The sequence below is a fragment of the Stegostoma tigrinum genome, chromosome 4, assembly GCF_030684315.1.
Source record: "Stegostoma tigrinum isolate sSteTig4 chromosome 4, sSteTig4.hap1, whole genome shotgun sequence".
Classification (NCBI taxonomy): Eukaryota; Metazoa; Chordata; class Chondrichthyes; order Orectolobiformes; family Stegostomatidae; genus Stegostoma; species Stegostoma tigrinum.
Genome location: NC_081357.1, coordinates 40,573,156 through 40,592,354, shown reverse-complemented (window position 1 = coordinate 40,592,354; position 19,199 = coordinate 40,573,156). Strand labels below are relative to the sequence as shown.

Genomic DNA, 19,199 nt, shown 5'->3' with positions numbered 1-19,199 from the left:
AAAAAGGCGCAGATGGATTATAGGTTTTGATCTGTGGAGTTTTTTTAAAAAGTCGCTTTGAACAGTGAATTAAAGTCATAATTTCCCAAGAAACCTTATGATTCAATCAAGTGCATAGGAGGGATACCTATTTTGTTAACTGATGGAATATCAATACTGCTGAGTTTAGGACAGGCAGAGAAAAAAAAAGATGAAGGGCTATTAGTTTAATTTTAATTTTGGAAGAATTAGGAATTCAATTTAGGATAGTAGTGTCCTCTTGAATAGGGAAATCAGATTTTCAGTTTAAAAGAGTTTTCACCCTGATAGAAGGATGTTAAGCTGAGAAGTCTCCAAGCTGTGAGTTTGTAATCAAGTTTAAATTGTCAGAGCTGAAGAGAGGAGTTTAGGTCATCAGAATTAGAATGAACCAGAAATGATAGACCAGTGAAAGCAGTCATAAAGCTGTTCCAGCAGCCCAAAAAGGTGAACTGGAAACAGTCAATTAAGTATGAAATATGAAACAGCTGAGATCGGAGTGATATTTCTCTGCAATTTGAATATCTATGGAGGATATTCCTGGGAAACAGATCAATACTGTGTGTTAACAAAGTGTGGAGCTGGATGAACACAGCAGGCCAAGCAGCACATATGCTCCTGAGATGCTGCTTGGCGTGCTGCGTTCATCCAGCTCCACACTTTGTTATCTCGGATTCTTCAGCATCTGCAGTTTCCATTGTCTCTGGATACTTTGTGCTGCTGTTTATGCTTGGCTTTTTCTAAACAATCTTAATACATATATCACTTTTTGTAGTATAATAAGTCTGTTGCTTCTGTCAAAGAACATGCCCAATCTCATGAATGTGGTTTTGTGACTAACCAGTACAGTAACACAACAAAAATGCAGCTAAATTTGACAGATTGCAAGGAAAATTATACTAGACTCAAAATGTTAACGCTGTTTCTCTCTCCACAAATGGTGCCAGACCTGCTGAATTTCTCCAGCATTTTCTGTGTTGGTTTCAAGGATTCCAGAATCTTCAGCATTTTGCTTTCATTATTATGATCTATCAAGCCAAGTTTGGCTCTGGGGTCTGACTCATCAGTGGGAACTTCTCAGAAAGAGTACATTTAGGCTTTAGAAGAAGCACATTTTCACAATGGGCAGGTCCTGGACAAAGAAATGCTGACCACATATTCAACACACATTTTAGAGACAAAGTAAAGCATTCAGGCTGTTACCTCAGATAGCTCATTTGCAAAAATTGCAATATCTAGTTGCTGTCCAGTAGGAATAGCATCAATTATTAATGAAAGACCAAGGCTATTGGTGGGATATTTTATTGTTCTATTTACTATGCATTGTTTGGCATAGGCACTTAAGTGCTAGCGATTTTTCAGTGAAAGCTTAATTTAAGAGTGTCTGAATAGCCAAACGAGATTCTGTATATGTTCGCTGTTCTTTTCCACGTTAATGGATCTGGAGGATCTTCTTTTCTGCCATTTCAAATGTACTATACCTGCATATGGCAAAATTGGGGAGGCACAGTGGCTAGCACTGCTGCTTCAAAGTGCCAGGGACCTGGGTTCAATTCCAACTTCAGGTGACTGCCTGTGTGGAGTTTGTACATTCTCCCAGTGCCTGCGTGGGTTTCTTCCGAGTGCTCCGGTTTCCTCCCTCAGTCCAAAGATGTGCAGGCTAGGTGGACTGGCCAGACTAAATTGTCCCTAGTGTTCAGGGATGTGTAGATTAGTTGGGTTTAAGGGGATGGGTCTAGGTGGGATGCTCTGAGGGTTGGTGCAGACTGGTTGGGCCGAATAGCCTGTTTCCACACTGTAGGAATTCTGTGATCTATGATCTTGTTCAAGAGACCCAAGACACAAATGATCTTGGAGATTTTCACAGGACTATCTCGCAGTACTAACTGAACCTGCCACAGCAAATGCTTTAGTGTGAATATAGTGTTTAACACTGTTCCGGCACCAACCATCAGCACCATATTTCGCACTTCAGTGTCAATTATGACAATTAATGCCCATTAATATTAAGCCATAGCTCTACACGTTTGCAAGTAATATGCCAAAGCATGCTGGACAAAACGAATACTAGCTTTAAAGCTTATTACACAAATTTGTTTTCAGTAACTTTTTTTATTCATTGATGGGATGAGGGCATCACTGGCTAGGCCAACATTTATCGTTCATCCGTAATTGAATTAAGAGTCAACCACATTGCTGTGGGTCTGGAGTCACATGTACGCCAGGTCAGATAAGAATGGCAATTTCCTTCCCTAAAAGGACACTAGTGAACCAGTTGGATTTTTCCTACAATCAACAATGGATTCATGTTCATCATTACACTCCTTATTCAAAAGCATTTTTTATTAAATTCAAACATCTGCAATGGTGGGATTTAAACCAGAGTCCCCAGAACATTACCTGGGTCTCTCGATTAATAGTCCAGCAATAATGCCACTAGGCCTTTGCCTCCCTTAAGTAAGCAAACATAATTCTCCCTATTCTTGCTAAATTACAGGTGTAAAATACAAATATTTTGCACAAAGAAACATTTCTAAAATTCATATAGAAGTATTGCTTGGATGAGACTCATTGGCTACTTGTTACTATAAAATAGGATTTTAAATTATTTTTCACATTGTGACTAGAAAACTACAAAATTCTTCTGTACAAAACCAATTTTACAAAATCTTTTTCAAGATAGAATAAAATCATAATTTAAAAATTATGTAATCATTTAGCGGTTATTTTGATCTCCATTAAACAACAATTATACTGTTTAAAGTCTATCTATTATTTCATGTAACTTAAACTTTTCAAAATCTTCCTTCATCTGTTGCAACAGATCTGGGTTTAGCACAACATCCAACGCAGTCATTGCCAAGGTCTTTGCTGTGCGCAATGTATAGAACTGTGCTTCCTTAGATCCTGCAACAGATCATCAGACAGTGAATGCAAATAGTATTCTTCAAATTTAAATTAAAACTATTTTTTTCGAACCATTATACAAATAAGCAAAAAAAATTCACTTGACTATTCCAACAGATTCTCTTCTAACTCCTCTCATTTCTTCAGATCAGAGGGGTGGTCAGTGGCCTCAGTTATGCCTGTCTCTTCGTGGGGTACATGGAACTTTCCTTGTTAGTCCTATTCTTATTTCTCTGATATACGGATGATATAAATCGGTGCTGTCTCCCTTTCTCATCCAAATTTGGAAGTTCATCAATTTCACTTCCAATTCCCACCCTGCCCTTACTGTCTGGCCCATTTTCCACACATCTGTCCTCACCCCTTCTCTTCCTTTCGACAATAGTGATAGGGTTCCCCTTGTCCTTACCTACCATCCCACCAGCATCCACATCCAGAAGATCATCAGACACCATTTCTGCCACCTCCAGACACATAATCTACCGCGCCACCTCTCTGACTTCCACAGGGACCATTCCCTTCAGGACACCCTGGTCCACTCTTCCTTCACTGCCAACACCACCTCCCCCCCCCAAACAGCCCCACGGCACCTTTCCTTGCAACCAGTGAAGTTGTAACATCTGCCCATTTACCTCCTCCCACTCCAGTATCCAAGGGCCCAAACATACCTTCCAGGTGAAGCAACAGTTCACCTGCATTTCCCAGAATCTAATCTACTGCATTTGCTGCTCACAATGTGGTCTCCTCTACATTGGGGAAATGAAGCATGGACTGGATGACCACTTCGCAGAACATCTACATTCTGCCGGCATAAAACCCCCGAGCTTCCAGTTGCCTGCCACTTTAACACACTACCCTGTTCTGTGGTCAACGTCTGTGTCTCTGGCTTGCTGCAATGTACCAGTGAAGGTCAATGCAAGTTGGAGGAATAACACCTCATTTTCTGCTTGGGGATCCTGCAGCCCTCCAGACTCAACATCTAGTTCAATAATTTTACAGCCTAAACTCTGTCACTTCCTAGCCACCTAGCCCACAAACCAGGCCTTGTTATCACATAGTCTGCCATTACACACTACCCACAGTTAGTCACCAGTCTCCATTACCAACTATTCACCGTCCCAGCCTAATCATTAGCTACTCCTTTGTCTATCCAACTGCTCTTCTCCCACTTTGGGCTCTATCCCCACCTATCGTTTACTCCCTAACCCCTCTGCTTCCTTATCTTCTGCATATAAACTGACGATTTCCCAGCTACCATCAGTTCTGAGGAAGGGTCACCGGACTGGAACCTTAACTTCGATTTTTTTCTTCGCAGATGCTGCCAGACCGGCTGAGCTTTTCCAGCAACTCTGAGTTTGTTCCAGATTTCTGGCTGGTCTCCAGGGATGAGTGTGGCTGAAGACAAAAAGGTCTGCGAGGATACAGATCCTCCGACCTGGGTAGGCCGTTGCATCTGACCCACTTCAGCCAAAATCCTAGACTGGAATAAGATGAACCCCATGACTGACAATAGTTCCCTTTGATCTCACTAAAGACTACTTCAAACATAGCCATTCAGTTTAAAGTCATGCAATGTGTTTGCTATGCAAGGTGCTGGCACACGCTCTATGCGTGACAATGATACAGCATGCATGATACTGCTGTACAGCGACATGCTGTTTGTTTAGCACTCTTCACAATGACAAGCTGCCTGCTTCTACCTACGTGGTAAAAAGCACTGCAAGCACAGAAACTGGCAACTTCCGGCTAAGCACAAAGTGAGTAAATTATAAGAAATCAAGCTACATGAGATGTCCGTGTATCCCTATGTACAAAGCAACTTGCAGAAATATTCAAGTCAGAAATGTCCCTGAGTTGCACAGTAAAGTCTTGAAGGGCTGAAGCTGTCTGGGAGTTGGGCCAACAGCAGGCATGATAATTTGATGAGGCTAGTAGTTTGCTCATGCCAATGTTCCTGGGTAAAGGGTGGAGAAGGATTGTGTCCATGCAGTATGCAGGGGCATTATGGTGACAACAGAGTTGGATGAAAGCTGGCACAATGAATCAATGAGCTGAAGTCACCAGGTACCTACTGAATATCAGAAGCTGCATATAAAAGATGACTGATCCAATAACACCTGTTTTCTCTCTAGAATACAGATACTTCAAAAAGTTGTCAGAAGTTCCAGTGGATTTTTAAAATTGTATGTTCTCTGGACATGGACAATTCTATCAAAGTGTTTTTTCAAATTAGCCATTCCTAAATGTCCTGAGAAAATTGTGGTGGCCCTTCATCTTGAATTATTGCAGTCTTTTTCAAGATGACAGCTCCACAACAGAGCTGGATAAATAGGAATCGGTACGTGAGATGAGGGGTAAAGGTAAACATGAGGGATAATTGCTGAGTTGCATATGCTAAGGCTCCTTGCTTGGAATGTTGTTTTTTTTATATCCATCAAGAGACATGTACACAGCAACCTCCATGTTAATGACTGATGACAAAATGGGAAGACATACAACATTGTTAAATATTTTCAGAAGGAGTTAGGTAAATTGAGCAAATAGAAAAATGTAAGTTTGTTGATACGGTTATAAAATACTCCACCAAAACAAAAGCGAAGTGTTGCAGATTCTGAAAATCTGTCATAAAAAAAGTGCTGTAAATACTCAGTCAGTCTGGCAATAAGTGTGGAGAAAGGGAGTTAGAGCTTCAAGTCAAGGTCCTTTCTTCAAATCTGAACAAACATGGAGACGTAATAGGTTTTGAGCACATGGAAGTGTGGGGATGGTGGGGTGAAAAGAACAAAAGGGGAGTGCTGTGATACGGTAGAGGTAATAAGCTAAATGACTCAAGACTTCATAGTATAAAGGGAGAAAAGAGTGGTATTTCCTGCAGTAAAAGACCCTACAATATTTGAGCAGGGTGAGTCTGAATGGCAGAATAATGAAAACATTTTTCTGAAAGTAAAAGCATAAAAACAGGATTTAGACTAACACAGGTAACAGTAACAGAAACCAAAGTTGGAGAGGGAGGGCAGGAATCATCTGATTGTAGTGCAACACAGGCTATGGACAATGTGAAGAAGCCACTGCTTTTAGTCCCTCGCCAATACGAATGATCCTTATTTACAGTACTCTCTGAAGTAGCCTAATAAGGTATTCAGTTGTTTCACTAACTTTTCAGGGCAATTAGAGATGGGTAATAAATGCCAGCCTTTACTACAATGTTGAAAAGAGACAAATTGCCAAAACCTTTGCTCTTGCACTCATTAAGACAAACACAAGAATGCCAAACTTCAAATGATCACAATGGCTAGAACTTCCTACAGAGCAAGGTCTGAAGTGAATCATTCCAAGGCAATTCTTGCTCTCTGCACCATTATCCAATTGTAAAGAAACATTGGCAAAACTGGAAGCAAGACACACAACTACATGCACATTCAGCTTTTGTTTTAAATGCTAAATGAGGAGAACTTAGTAGTATTAGTTAACAACTGAGTGGATGCTAGAACATTCATCTTGTACAGTATCCTTATATATTTCATTAAGCATTTACAAACAATTTTACAAACGATATTCAGAAGTACTTACCAGCTGCTTCAGTGTATTCCTTTGTATGATTCAAAGCAGAGGAGCCAATGTAAAAGTAAGGGTGAATTCCAGGAACTAGAAAAGAAACATTACCAAAATCTGTGGAACCTAAGTCAAAAAATAAAGAAAGAAATCAAGATATTTTACATCAAATATATCACACTGTATTTCTTTTAAGAACAGTTGAATATTCTATAAAATAATACTCACATTATGATGATGTAATTTAAGTTGTGCAAAAGCAAACATATACATTTTCATCTCACAGTTCCATAATAGGAAGTGAAAGTGCTGGCAGTCCATAGCTGTCCTGTATGGTTCGATTAAGTTGCCACACATGGCAGATGAGGGGAAACTGGTGTTGCAAACAGGGACTTGGCTGTCTTGTTGTATGGGTAATGCAAAGGAGGGCACTCCTCTTCCCTCAGGACCCCCAGAGGAAGCTGTGAGCCCAGACCAACCTGATCCAAAGTTGCTACTCAGATCAATTGGTTTCCAAGGCTTGCCAGCATAAATGCCACCATCTTCTCTATGCTACCTCACACACCCTCTCCCTCTGTTTTTGCATTTACCTCCAACCAAAGGCTCATGCTCTATCACTCTCACTTTTTTTATTTGTATTCATTCAAGGGATGTAGGCATCACTGCCTAGGCCAACATTTACTGTATTACCATTCCTAATTGCCCAGAAGGTGGATAAGAATCAACCGTATTGCTGTGGGTCTGGAGTCACATATAAGCAAGACCCAGGTTAGGATGGTAGCTTCAATCTTCACTATCGCCTACAAAATCTTCCTTTACTCAGTGTCACCCATCCCAACACCCCTACAAAGGCACAGCCTCTATTTCCTATCATTCAGTCAGGACACCTTTTCCCCACGTGCATTAGCATTAGCAACTGTGCTACCCAATGTTACTACTCTCATTGCCTCCTGCAACCTCACCAGCTCCAATACTGACACCTTGGTGGACACGTGATCCAGATTAGAGTTAGGAGCACCCACGATGAACTCATCACTGCCACAATTCGGGGCGGCACAGTGGCTGGCACTGCTGCCCCTTAGCACCAGGGATCCGAGTTCAAATCAACCCTCAGGCAACAGTCTGTGCAGAATTTGCACTCTCTCCCTTTATCTGCATGGGTTTTCTTCAGGTGCTACGGTTTCCTCCCTCAGTCCAAAGATGTGCAGGTTAGGTGGATTGGCCATGCTAAATTACCCATATAGTGTTCAGGGATGGTTAGGTTAGGTGGGTTATAGGGGATGGGTCTGGGTGGAATGCTCGGAGGGTCTGTGTGGACTTGTTGGGCTGAAGGGCCTGTTTCCACACTGTAGGGATTCTGTGTGAAGTCTGTGAATTCCTACAGCTGGTCAAAGCAGAAAGTCCCCAGTTCATCTGCACTCAGAGGTCTGTCACAGATCAGATACTTATTCCTTCACAGGTAGGAGAGGATTTCATAGTGTCGGCAATTAACAACTACATTCAAATACTGTGTGAACACAGGTACCATAAAAAGGTTTGTCCGAGATACTGGGTCACGTGACACAAAAGTTGCAGGACTGCACTAGTGCTGATGGCACTATACTATCTCTGGCATGACAGTGTCTGGCTGCCATGGTGAGCCAGGTCAAGCAATCTTATAGTTTGCTGGATAAACACACAGACCTGCAATCCATTGCTCTACCTCAGTGGCAAGGTGATGGGATCGAGCAACCTTGACCTCAATCTAGAAGCTCCTTCCTCGCAAGGAAACAGGGTGGTGCTAGTCAGCACCAAGGCAGAGGAGTAAACACACAGCCACCTCAGATGTCCCATCTCAGAACACTCCAGATGTGGCTGTACCTTCAACCTCCACTCTGTCAGCCATCCTCAGCCCCATGAGAGTTCAATCTAAGAAGGATATACCTGCCTTTGGGCAGGTCACGCTCAGTATGTTTAGATCCTCCAGAAACAAGCATTCCTATGGGCGCACAACCAAACCTTCAAGACCAACAGGCTCCAGTGTACAGCAGGCTCTCTCCAACCTGGCTATGCATCCTGAGAATATACTGAGACATTGTGACAGACAAAACAAGGAGACTACTTTCTAGTTCATGCCGATGGCACATGCGGTCACCAGAAACTGTCTAAAATTGTTCAGAAATTCTGGCCATTGTCTGCTCACTTTGCTAGTCAAAACTAATGGATGTTAAATTAGAGCTGGGGCGTGGGGTTAGGGGTTGTTGAGAGAGACAGAGACAATGAGTGAAACGAAGAGAATGAACATTGGGAAGGCCAGTTATCTGAAGAAGAAAATCACTTCAACATTCAAACAGTAAAGGGAAAAGAAATGAAAGCTGTATCTGTTGAAATGTAAATAGTAAAATAGTAGTCGTAGATTTACTGGGTTGTGTGCTTGAAACTTCACTAGTTGTAAATTTCATGCCAAGACTTCTGCCATTCACTTCATACAGATTTCGGAGTGTCTCATTTGGAATCACATTATAAAATTCTGTCTTCATAAATTCCAGCTCAACCTGAAAATGAATAAATAGTTAATAAATAATCATTGACCAGTTGGTAAATAACCAGTCTCTTGATTGAATTTAACTGGAAACTTCACAATCATTACCCAATTTCACTGGAAATACGAACAGATTTTCACAAACTAGATTTGAAAGCTATGTATAATTATCCTTTCAAAACAGCTTTATGTTAGTTTGGTTTTCTCTATGTTGTGAAAGTTGTGAAGAGACTTTATATGAATGGACATTGTGGATTACACTGGATCAGTTTGAAAAAGAATGCATAAGAAGCTGAGAACTTAAGAAAAGGCTAATATACTTCTATCAAGTATACGACTACCAAGTATTACTGGAGAAACTCAGCAGGCCTGACAGCACCTGTTGAGAGAAAGCAGAGTTATTGTTTCGGGCCCAGCAATGTCCCTTTTTGTTTTGGATTTCCAGCATCCTCAGTTCTTTGTTTTTTTCCCAAACAATGAATTTAGCTCTTTCATAAATAAAGCAGTTATAGAAGAACAAAGAAAATTACAGCACAGGAACAGGCCCTTTGGCCCTCCAAGCCTGTGCTGATCCAGATCCTCTATCTAAACCTGTTGCCTATTTTCCAAGGATCTGTATCCCTCTGCTCCCTGCCCATTCATGTATCTGTCTAGATACATCTTAAATGATGCTATCGTGCCCGCTTCTACTGCCGTAGAGGCACCCACCACCATCTGCGTAAAGAACTTTCCACGCATATCTCCCTTAAACTTTTCCCCTCTCACCTCGAAATCATGACACCTAGTAATTGAGTACTCCGCTCTGGCAAAAAGCTTCTTGCTATCCACCCTGTCTATACCTCTCATGATTTAAATTCAAGAGATTTATATGCCTTCACTTATGATATCTCAGCTCTTAAGTATACACTTCAATATTTTTCACTTTCTACAAGAGTATTAAAAAAAATCAATAAGAAGGCTTGCTTGTTTCTTTCAGGTTTGCTGTGTGATTGGTGCTTGCGCCACTAGACGACATTACTGCTGGATGCTGGATGCTGGAAGTGCTGACACGAGAATGAAATTACAACAGAAAACTAGGTCTTTGTATGCAGCCTCCCAAGGAGTCAGTAGCAAAATGATTTTCTAAGTTTATACAGTTATCATCATGCAATAACTACCTTGCATCCTGTTGCCAAGGCCGCAGCTTTGAAACACTGTGTTGCTTTCTCACGTAGTATATGCAAGTCTTTGTACTTTGGAGCACGTAGATAATATACCAGCTCCGTGTATGATGGAATAATATTTGGCTTTGATCCTCCATGTTTAATAATACCTAATAGCAAAGTCAACATTATGATCAAATAATCAAAACTCTGCATTTTGTCCACATACATGCCTACGTTGCTTATATGAACGGGGGGGGTGTGTGTGTGTGTGTGTGGGGGGGGGTGTGTGTGTGTGTGTGGGGGGGGTGTGTGTGTGTGTGGGGGGGGTGTGTGTGTGTGAGAGAGAGCGAGACAGCGACACACAACAGGGTAATAGATGGTTCCCTATTAGGCAGAATGCGTGTAGGAAGTGGTGCTATGGTTGAAGAATTAGGACCAATAGAAAGTTAATGGAAGATTATTTGCCCTGGTCAGTATGAAATATCTACAAATCATTCATAGATGAAGCTTAAACAGTATAGATTTTAGTTTTAATGGTTCAATATCTCGTGAATGTTTAACATTTCAGAGCACCATTTACCAATAGTGTTGTTTACATCATCACATGGCCTATTAGTTAATAAGGAAAGGTTGAGAAGATTGCACCTTCTGATTGCATCAAAAAAGTGAGAGGAGACCTTGTGAAACACTAAAGATTCTGAGGGATTTTGACAGGCCAGGGTTTCCTGAAAGGATATTGCTCCTCATGAGGATATTTAGGAAGTGCATAATTTCAAAACAAGGGATCTTCAATTTAAGACAGGGATAAAAAGGAATATCTTCTTTGAGAGGATCATTAGTGTTTGGAATTCTCTCCCACAGTGAGCAATGGAGGCTGTGTCTTTGGATAACTTCAAGGTTGAGTTAAGACAGATTTTTGAATAAGAGACTCAAGCATTACACAGGTCAGACAGGAAAGTGGTGCTAAAGCTACAATCAGATCAACCATGATATTTTGAATACTAGGGCAGGTTCTGGCAGGCTGAATGGTCTACTCGTGGTCTTAGTTCTTCAGTTTCCCATGTTAACAGAAATGGGAAAATTGCAGGAAATAAAAATGGAAAAAGCAGGTTTTGATTTTAATTATTTATTCTTGGGATAGGCACCTGAAAAGCCAGTACTTATTGCTATTATCTTTGAAAAGGCTATAATGAACGTCCTTTTTGAACAGCTGTACACCCACAATGCAGTTACAGTCACAGAGTCAAAGAGTCACACGGCACAGAAACAGACCCTTTGGTCCAACTCATCTACGCCGATTATACATCTCAACGTGACTTAGTCCCATTTGTAGCATTTGGCCCATATCCCTCTAAATGCTTATTCATATACCCATTCAGATGCCTTTTAAATGTAATTGGGCCAGCCTCCACTACTTCATCTGGCAGCTTGTTTCATACACACAACACTCCCTGCGTGAAAAATTTATCCCTCAGGTCCTTTTTAAATCTTTCCTCTCTCACCTCTAGTTTTAGGTCCTCCCACCCTAAGAAAAAGACTTTGGCTATTCACCTTATCCATGACCCTCATCATTTTATAAATCTCTATATGGTCATCCCTCAGTCTCCAACACTCCAAGGAAAATAGCCGCAGCCTATTCAGCCTCTCCCTATAGCTCAAACCCTCCAGTCCCGGCAATGTCCTCGTAAATCTTTTCTGCACCACCTCAAGTTTAACAACATTCTTCCTATAGAATGGCAACCATAATTGTATGCAGTATTCCAATAATGTCCTCACATCTGTGGCATGATGTCCTAACTCCTATACTCGATGTTGTGATCAATGAAGGCAAGCAGGCCAAACATCATCTTCACTACACTGTCTACTTGCGACTCCATTTCAAGGAATTATGCACGTGAACCCCTAGGTTTCTTTGTTCGGTAACACTCCCCAGGACTTTACTGTATAAGTTTTGTCATGATTTTCCCTACCAAAATGCAGCACATCATATTTATACAAATTAATTCCATCAGCTACTTCTTGGCCCATTGGCCCATCTGATCAAGGTCCCCTTGTATTCTGAGATAATTTTTTTCACTGTACACCACGCCACCTATTTTGGTGTCATCTGCAAACTTACTAACCATACCTCCTTCATTCACATCCAAATCATTCGTATAAAACACGAAAACCAGAGAACCCAGCACTGATCTTGTGGTACACCATTGGTCACAGGCCTCCAATCCGAAAAACAGCACTCCACCACTAATCCCTGTCTCCTACTTTCAAGACAATTTCATATCCAATTGGCTGGGTCTCCCAGATCCCATGTGATTTAACCTGACTAATTAGTCTATCATGTGGAATCTTGTCAAATGCTTTACTGAAGTACATATTGGCAATGTCTGCTGGTATTCCTTAATAAATCTTCTTTGTGCTACCACGTTTTGTCACCAGTTATGGGGGAGATTCCAAAATTTTTACCAGCAAATGTGAAGGAATAGTAATAAATTTCTGTTAGGATAGAGTGTGACCTGCAGGAGCTTGGGGTAGGTGGTTGAGCTCCCATGTGACTGCAGCAGCTTGGTGGGGTATATCTTTATCATGTCTACACCTAATTCAATCCTATTGGGTCTTTTGGTTTTCTTATTAGACTCTGCAGTGTCTGATACTACCAAGTGACTCCCTTGGCTAATTCAGAAGGCAGTGAAGAGTCAATCACATTACTGTGGATTTGGAGTCATACGTAGACCAGGCTGGGTTAACAGGGCAAAAGCCATTAGTGAACAGATGGGGAGTGGAAGAAGTGAAGTGAACAGATGGCTTCTTTTATTAAAAATCTGCTAGTTTCATGGCCACACTGGAAAAAGCTCTTTTATTCAAGTTTTATATCAAGTTTTATATCCAAATTAATTTAATTCAAATCTGCCCACCTGCCATTACTAACTTAATTTTGGATATAGATAGTTGAATGTTGAGGAATTTGGCCACAGGTCATTTCATTTTATAGTAAGCATAATCTGTTCTTGGTGGTGGAAGTCATTGGCTTTTTGTAGCACCTTTCTTGTTTCTTGGAAGAGTCAGCCATTTCATCTAATGAATTTTAAACAAATGTCACAGAACTGCAAGTATAGTTTAAGCAGGAACTCCATGTAGTTACAAAAGGACAAAGGGTGGGTTATTTGACCCTTTCAATCTGTTCCATCATTCAAGAAGATTGAAAAGTTAACATTTTGTTCTGAAATAATCTAGGGGAGAATGCGCCCCTTCACTGCGTAAATATTGTAATCTATCCTCCTACAACGTGTTGCCTTACAGCTATTAATGCTGTAGGGATACCACAAGGATCTGTTCTGGGTCCTTTTCTATTTGTGATTTTTGTAAATGATTTGGATGAAGGAGTGGAAGGGTGGATTAGCAAGTTTGTGGACGATATGAAGGTGGGTCACATTGTGGACACTGTGGAGGGCTGTTCGAGGTTACAAAGGGACATTGATAGAATGCAGAGCTGGGCTGACAAGTGGCAGATGGAGTTTAACCCTGAAAAGTGTGTGAGATGATTCATTTTGCAAGGACAAACTTGAAAGCAGAATACAGGGTTAAGATTCTCGGCAGTATGGAGGAGCAGAGGGATCTTGGGGTTCATGTTCACAGACCTCTGAGAGCTGCCACCCAGGTGGCTAGAGCTGTTAAGAAGGCATATGGCGTGTTAGCTTTCATTAATAGAGACACTGAGTTCAAGAGCCATGAAGTTATGCTCCAGCTATGCAAAAGCCTGGTTCAGCCACATCTGGAGTATTGTGTTCAGTTCTGGTCACCTTATTACAGGAAAGATATGAAAGCGTTAGAAAAGATGCGGAGGAGATTTACGAGGATGTTGCCTGGAATGGAGGGAAGGTCTTACAAGGCTAGTTTGACAGAGCTAGGGTTTTTCTCTTTAGAACGACGAAGGATGAGAGGTGACTTGATAGAGGTGTAGTAAATGATCAGAGGTATAGATAGAGCAGACAGCCAGAGACATTTTCCTTGGGTGGAGGTAGCTTTTACGAGGGGACATAATTTTAAAGTGAAAGGAGGTAGATATTGGGGACACGTCAGAGGTAGGTTCTTTACTCAGAGAATGGTAGGGGCATGGAGTGCATTGCCAGAGAGGGTAGTGGAGTTGACTCATTAGGGGCATTTAAGCAGCTATTAGGTAGGCACATGGATGATAGTATAAGGTAGCGGTGGAGGTTAGAAAGATCTTAGGTTTAGGGTAAAAGTTTGGCGCAATGTTGTGGGCCGATGGGCCTGTACTGTGCTGTACTGTTCTATGTTCTCATGCTCAGCAGGGTGCAATTTGGCTCAGGGCAAGACAGCTGCCCTAAATGGAAAGAAAGTCTCACCTCACACAGCTGGCAGTCAGTTGATTGGTCCCAACAGTGGCAGAAGGCCTGCTGGAACAGCAAGCAGACCCGAGCAGAGATCATCACCGGTGACATGAGGAGAGGTAAATGCAGTGGGGTTTCTGATGGCCAGGCTAGGAGGCCTTGGTAAGGGAGAGAACCATGGCAGAACCTCCAATAGACTCAAGGCCTGTGAAGCAATTCCTTGCCCAGCAGCCACCTGACACCTCCTTGTCATTCAAAATTACAGTGGGACAGACAGGTAAGTAGGCACCAAGTACAGCGTCTATCACATTACACTCAATTTCACACTTATTGCTCACCTTCCAGCCTGACCTAGAGATGCATAAAATTCTGTTTTAAGTTTCTACAGAAACAGAAAGCAAACAGTTATCAAAACAGATGTCAACAACTGTTTGCAGCAAAATGATTTAATGGCTGAAATAATGCATCCTTAACGTACTCAACCTACCATGAAGTTGCCAATTTGGTTTTAGCTGTTGCCTTAATACTGACAAGTTGTTGTAAGCCAAAACTGCAGCATCTAATGCATTTACTCCTTCCCAGGGATAACCAGCAGCATGAGTGGCTTTTCCAAAATACTTCACAATGACCCTGAAAATATAGAACAAATACATGCTCAAAAATGAAAAAAAAGTGCTACTGTGGAACATTAAGTTACGAATGTTTACCTTGCAATGCTCCCTTCATTTCAAAGAACTGCAAGTTCCATATTTAGCTTGCATGTGTGAACATCAGACACTGTTTGCAAACACAAGGTTAATTGGCAAAATTTCAATCTGCACATCAATTCCAAGTGAAAAATACACCCCATGATATTTTGTTTCCTATATAATTACCCATAGCCTTTCAAAAACATCAAGCAATAATTGGTTTTCTTCTGGAAAGTGCATCAAAAAAAATTGAAGCTACACTCCTGACTTTTAAAAAAAACCAAAAACATTGTTTGAAATTTGGGAAAGCTGCCATACAGCTCTCAAAAAAATGAGGTGATCAAAAAACAGATTTGTTTATGGGAATTATTTTCAAATAAACGTGGTACCAAATGATTTCAGACTTGTTACCAAACTGGACAGACTTGCTTTCTAGGTAGGTAATAACTTTTTAAGATCATCCAGAGCATTTCCTCTTGTATCTACTCACATATTATAATCTAAATCAGACTAAAGTAGGAAGAAAAAGGGGACTTTACATTTTTAAAAAAGGACATTATCTTTGTTGGATTGATTAGAAATACAACTATTACAGCTCTTGAAATCTGTGCACATTGATGGACTCACACTAAGGGAACTCAAATAATGAAATGGGTAGAAAGAAGGATCTTATTTTGTGAAATCCAGTATATATGGGATTGTGCTGTGACAGAAGCAGATATTAAAGCTGAGGGAGATTGAAGAATTAAAAGTTCAAAGCGTGCATTACACCAGAATAAACATACGAATGCTGTTGATTATACTGGGACTACAAATGATGAACAACCACCATAGGACTGGTTTTAACTTATGTCAGTCTAACAGAATCATGAGTAAGATCAAAATCGGCATCAGTAGATTTACCACACAACTCACATTCCAGCTGCCACAGTTTTCGCTTCTTTTGTTTGAAAAATTGACTTTGGATTATGGGTGCCGCCGGCATTTATTGTCAATCCCCAGTTGCCTGGAGAACTGAGGGTTTGAAACATGAGAGTTGGGAGTGTACTCAAATACAGACCACAATGGGCAGGAATGGCAGATTTCCTTGCGCAAGGAAGACATTAACGGAGCAGTTTAGTTTCTAAGTGGCAAATCAACAGCTTCATGGTCACATATTTGCAACAGCTCTATTTTGATTACAAACTGAATTCAAACTCTCAAACTGCCATGATGGAATTTGACTGTATGTTCTCTGTCAAGTAAAATAATCATTGAACATACATAACTGCATAATTCAAGGTTTTTGGGAAGATTTGTAGCTCGGGTTGCTGATGCGGTTGTTGACTTGCTCGCTGAGTCGGTAAGTTTATTCATAAATGTTTTGTTACCATGCTAAGTAACATCATCAGTGCAACTCTGGTAAAGCATTGATGTTCTGTCCCGCTTGCTATTTACGTGTCACGGTTTGCTGGGGTGGGTGGCATCACTTCCGGATTTGTTTTTTAGTGGTTGTTATAGGGGATCCAGCTCTACTTATTTGTTAATGGAGTTCCGGTTTGAGTCCAGGCCTCCAGAATTCTCATGCATGTCTTCTCTTGGCTTATCCTAGGATGGCTACGTGGTCCCAGTTGAATTGGTGCCCCCTTTTTGTTCACATGTCTTGAAATGAGTGATGGTTGGTCATGTCTCTTGGTAGCTAGTTGATGTTCGTTAATCCTGATGGCTAGTTACCTTCCTGTTTGCACCATGTTATGTTTTTAGCAGTCTTTGCATGATATCCTGTAAATAATGTTGGTTCTATTCGCTGTGGTTGTCAGATCCTTTATTCTCATCAGTAGCTGCTGGTTTGTGAGCTACCATGATTTCTAGGGGTGGTGTAACCTGGTGGTCATTTCAAATGTGTTCGTAATGTATGGTAGGTTGACAATGGTCTCTGGATGTGTTGCATCTTCCTGTTGGGGTCTGATGTGTAGGTATCTATAGTCTATGCTTTTTGACTAACTGTTGTTTTGGCTTTGCGCAGCTCTGGGGTGCTGCAGTATGTTGCGACTCACTTGATCAGTGATTTGATGCAGCTCCACTCGTGGGTGTGGAATCATTGCTGTTGTAGTTGAGTACCTGATCCACATGGGTGGCCTTTCTGTTTACCCTAGTCTGGAGCTCACTGTTGGCCTTACGTTTGACCGTGTCCAGGAAGGAAAATCTGTTGTTCTCCTCTTCCCTTGTGAAGTTTATGCCAGTGAGCATGTTGTTCGTGAGTAGATGGGTTTCCTCTAGTTTACAGTATTTGCTAATAACGAATGTATCATCCATCGATTTGGTTGGATTGTGAGAAGGGCTGTCCATTCCAGTCTTTGCATTACGGCTTCCACTATTCATCCTAATATCAATGATCCCATGGGTGTTCCATTGAGATGCCCATATACCTTGCCATTGGAAGTGAAGTACATTGTGAGGCACAGATTAGGGTGCTGTCTTTGCTGTTGGTATTGTTGGGTATCTGTACCCCTGGTCTGTCTAGTAACGAGGCCAGTGTTTCCTTGGCTAGGGGGATGTTTTATGGAGGTAAATAGTGCGGTCACATCGAAGGAGACTATGATCTTGTCCTCATCTATTCTGGTGTCCTTATGTTGTCGAGAAATTCTTGGGCAGAGTGGATGGAGCAGTTTGAGCTGTCTACTAGGTGTTTCGGTCTCCAGTGTAGTTCTTTCGTCAGTCTGTATGTCAGTGTATCCGGAAGTGAGACCGAGAATCTGAGGTGGACCTCTGGCTTATGCACTTTGGGGAATCCATAGAAGTGGAGTGCGTTTGATCCCTCTGGTTTCATTCTCTGGTAATCAAATTTGCTAATTTCACCTGTTTTGTGTAGATTCCACAGGGTGGTTATAATCGGATTTTTTAGTTGCAGTGTTGGGTCCATCTGTTGGTAAGTATTGGTATCTGCAAGTAAAGTATTTGCTTTCTTGAAGTACTGCATTCTGCTCAGTATGACAGTCATGCAGCCTCTGGCTAGCAGATTACAAAGTTCCTGTCACTCAAGTCCTTGTAGGGCTTTCCTCTCTACTGTGTTGAATGTGTTTCCTTCATTCCTTCTACTTAGTATTGGGGCTACTATCAGTCTGACTGTGATAACGAAGTGTGGAGCTGGATGAACACAGCAGGCCAAGCAGCATCTCAGGAGCACAAAAGCTGACGTTTCGGGCCTAGGACCCCATATACCAACTACTAACTACGCACAGCAAACTGACACATATAAGTGGGACAGAACACCAACGCTTCACCAGAGGCGTACTGATGATGTAACCTAGAATAGTGATGAAACATCTGCCATCAAACTTACCAGCTTGGTGAGCAAGTCAACAACCATATCTCCATAATATGGTCAGTGGCCAAAAATTACCATCTATTGAATGAGATGTTAACCAACGTCTTGTCTCTGATAAACATAAAAAATTCCAAGGCACTATTTCAAAAATAGTTGCAGAACCCACACCCCACCCAACCGCCCCCCACCACCAACCCCACCCCCCAGCCACCCGCCCCACCCCCACACCCCGACCCCCACCCCCCACACCAACACACCCCCCACCACCCCCAACAACACCCCCCCACTAACACGCCCCCCCACCACCAACGCCCCCCAACCCCCCCCACCACCACCCCCCCACCAACACCCCCTCACCCCACCCCCGACCCCCCCACCCCCTGACCACCACCACCACCACCCCCCCGCCACCGGACCCCCCCACCCCCCGACACCCCCCACCACCCCACCCACCCCCCACCACCACACCCCGACCCCCAACCACCCCCCCACAACCACCCCCGACCCCCACCTACCCTCCCGCCCCCACCCACCCCCCCACCACCACCCGCCCCACCCCCCCAACCCTCACCCACCCCCCACCACCCCCCCGACCCCCACCCACACCCCCACCACCACCCGCCCCACCCCCCCACCACCCTCACCCACCCCCCCACCACACCCCTGACCCCCGCCCCACCACACGCCCGACCCCCGCCCCACCACACGCCC

The 19,199-nt window shown here is 42.4% G+C and overlaps 1 protein-coding gene across 1 annotated transcript in view; it reads right to left on the bottom strand.

Annotated features, from left to right (window-relative positions):
* Positions 1-2,110: 2,110 nt before the first annotated feature.
* Positions 2,111-19,199, bottom strand: part of LOC125452941 (peptidase M20 domain-containing protein 2-like) — a 28,379-nt gene continuing 11,290 nt past the window's right edge. The window contains exons 3-7 of the mRNA XM_048531941.2: positions 14,980-15,122; positions 10,156-10,310; positions 8,879-9,011; positions 6,496-6,603; positions 2,111-2,925 (exon numbers count right to left, since the gene is read on the bottom strand). Coding sequence (XP_048387898.1) covers positions 2,777-2,925; positions 6,496-6,603; positions 8,879-9,011; positions 10,156-10,310; positions 14,980-15,122 — 688 coding nt within the window. The 3' untranslated portion in view covers positions 2,111-2,776. The remainder of the gene's footprint in view (positions 2,926-6,495; positions 6,604-8,878; positions 9,012-10,155; positions 10,311-14,979; positions 15,123-19,199) is intronic.